The sequence below is a fragment of the Embiotoca jacksoni genome, unplaced genomic scaffold (genome assembly GCF_022577435.1).
Source record: "Embiotoca jacksoni isolate LCO1_2020_lvr unplaced genomic scaffold, fEmbJac1.0.p SCAF_7, whole genome shotgun sequence".
NCBI lineage: Eukaryota > Metazoa > Chordata > Actinopteri > Embiotocidae > Embiotoca > Embiotoca jacksoni.
In genome coordinates, this window is record NW_027185425.1 from 6,913,590 (window position 1) to 6,915,671 (window position 2,082).

Below are 2,082 nucleotides of genomic sequence, written 5' to 3' on the forward strand. Positions count from 1 at the left end.
TTCAAGACATTACCAAATATTTACAAAACTCCAAATGCTCAGATTCTCAGTTCATTCAGCGCTCTGTGATATCCCAAAAATAAATAACTTTTATTTGAGAGGGGGAAAGGAATTTCAAACCTGTGTAGAAAAATAAATATAAAATACTTCATTTTCTGTGAAACATTGTCACAGGGAATGTAGGATGAATTGTCATTTTTCTTTCGTTTTTCAAAACAAAGCAGTGCATCAGAGCTTGTTTTGTTTTTACAACATTCATAGTCGCAGTGGTCTTTCTTTCTTCATATCCGTCCAGTCTGTCCTAAGTGCTCCCTTGCAAACATTACAGTCCATGCAAAGAGAAATATGAAAAGGCTGCTTTCCTCTGAGGCCTGAAGCACAGCGGCTGAGCCTGGGCCTCAGCTGTGTTTCGCCTGTTTCAGTCTGTCTGATCCACTTGTTCTTCAGTCTGGGCAACCTGTGAAAAGAAATAATATTTTGGTTGAGAACATTTTTTTATCCAGCACACAGAATTAAATCAACTATTTCTTAATGCAGTTGGAGGATAAATGTGCAATCGTGACACCTGGTTGTGACATGAGGTTGGCAATGTAAACATAAAGCTATGTTTTCAGGGGGGAAATACATTGTCTAGTCCCCTGTTGCATGACATAGAAATGTCATACTCTATATGGATATTTTTTTTGCTGTTAAATAATGTATGTAATTTGAGTTTATGGGCACCAACACACCTCTTTCATGACAAAATTAAACAGGACTAATACCCACTGAAACATTAGTTACACTACTCTACTTCTAAGTCTACTACTTTGATATTTCATCTGGGGGCTGTGCTCAAAGTGCGCATGGGATCATTTTTGGCACACCTCATGTCCCTGCAGGATGAAAAGTGAAAGGAGCTCATACCGTGCTGTCAGATCCACAGCAGGCCTGGCCCTGCTAATGGGACGTAGTAGACAAGGACCACGCGCCCCCCATCCTCCAGACCGAGAACGCGTAGCTCAGGCGCTCGTGCGCCACGTAGCTGCAGCTGGTTCCTCGCGCGTCCAGCTCGTCGCTCTGTAGAACTTGGCACAGAAAGTCGATGTACCGGGCCGCCAGCTTCAGCGTCTGGATCTTGCTGAGTTTGTCCGACGGGAGGGTGGGAATGATCTTACGTAACGACGTGAACGCCTCGTTCAGAGACTGCGTCCGTTGCCGCTCGCGGATGTTGGCCATCACGCGCTGTGTCTGCAGGTCATCGAAGGAGCGCGCGGGGCTGCTGCTGGCCTCACTGCCGCCGCTCCCAGCGCTGCCGCCTCCTCCGTCGCAGCTCTTTCTGCATTTCTTCTTCCCGGGGCTGGGACTCTCCAGGTCTCCCTCCTCTTCTTCGTCCGTGCTCCTCCGCGCTGTCCGCCTCTTCCTCGCGCCTCTCCGCGGAAGCTGACGGTCGGTCTCCTCCTCGCTATTGCCAGCGCTGTCCATTGGGGAGGAGTCGTCTTCCCGCATCGTCTTCTTCTTTTTTTTTTTAGAAACTTTTCTGTGGTCTTTAGGACCGTTATAACCCCTGACCCAAATCCACTGAAGTGGTTACAACATCAACAAACGCGGCAGGTAACAAGGAGTGCAGCCTGCAGTCAGGCGGGGGCTGCTGTTACTGTAAATCTCGTGCGCCACGGAGAGTGAGAGGTGTCTGCCAGACGGGGACGAGCCGAGCTCTTATAAGAGGGGAACGAGCAGGAGGATTTTGGGGAGAGCTGTGATTGGGTGAGGAGGGATGTAACATAATACCGCAGGAGAAGGAGAGCTCTCGCTATAATATTAGGAATAGAGTTTAAGACATCGAGGCTTTTTTAAAAAAAATTTTTTACACAAGATTGGAAGGATGTAACCAATAGAGGCGGGGTTAGGTAGCTTTGCGCAAACAAAACCGTCTCGCCACCCCACCTCGATATATTTCTGTCTCAAACGCACAATGTTTTTTTTTTTTTTATTTCTTTTGGATTTATTACAAATTAAACAGAGTAAATGGAGTTCATCTTACTTTAAAAAAAAAAAAAAATAGGCCTCATGTCATGTTCAGGCTTTTTTTTTTTTTGTGCT

General features: G+C 46.3%; 1 protein-coding gene across 1 annotated transcript; it reads right to left on the reverse strand.

Moving 5' to 3' along the window:
- On the reverse strand, window positions 1-1,665 carry twist1a (twist family bHLH transcription factor 1a). The gene is made up of 2 exons (XM_069176224.1): window positions 907-1,665; window positions 1-457 (listed from the first exon to the last, which is right to left on the reverse strand). Exon 1 carries the CDS (start codon window positions 1,486-1,488, stop codon window positions 940-942), a length of 549 nt encoding a protein of 182 aa, XP_069032325.1. The 5' UTR covers window positions 1,489-1,665; the 3' UTR covers window positions 1-457; window positions 907-939.
- Window positions 1,666-2,082: the final 417 nt, after the last annotated feature.

Bases quoted from the DNA above. Each gene is read 5' to 3' on its own strand.
- twist1a (XM_069176224.1), bottom strand. From the start codon at position 1,488: ATGCGGGAAGACGACTCCTCCCCAATGGACAGCGCTGGCAATAGCGAG.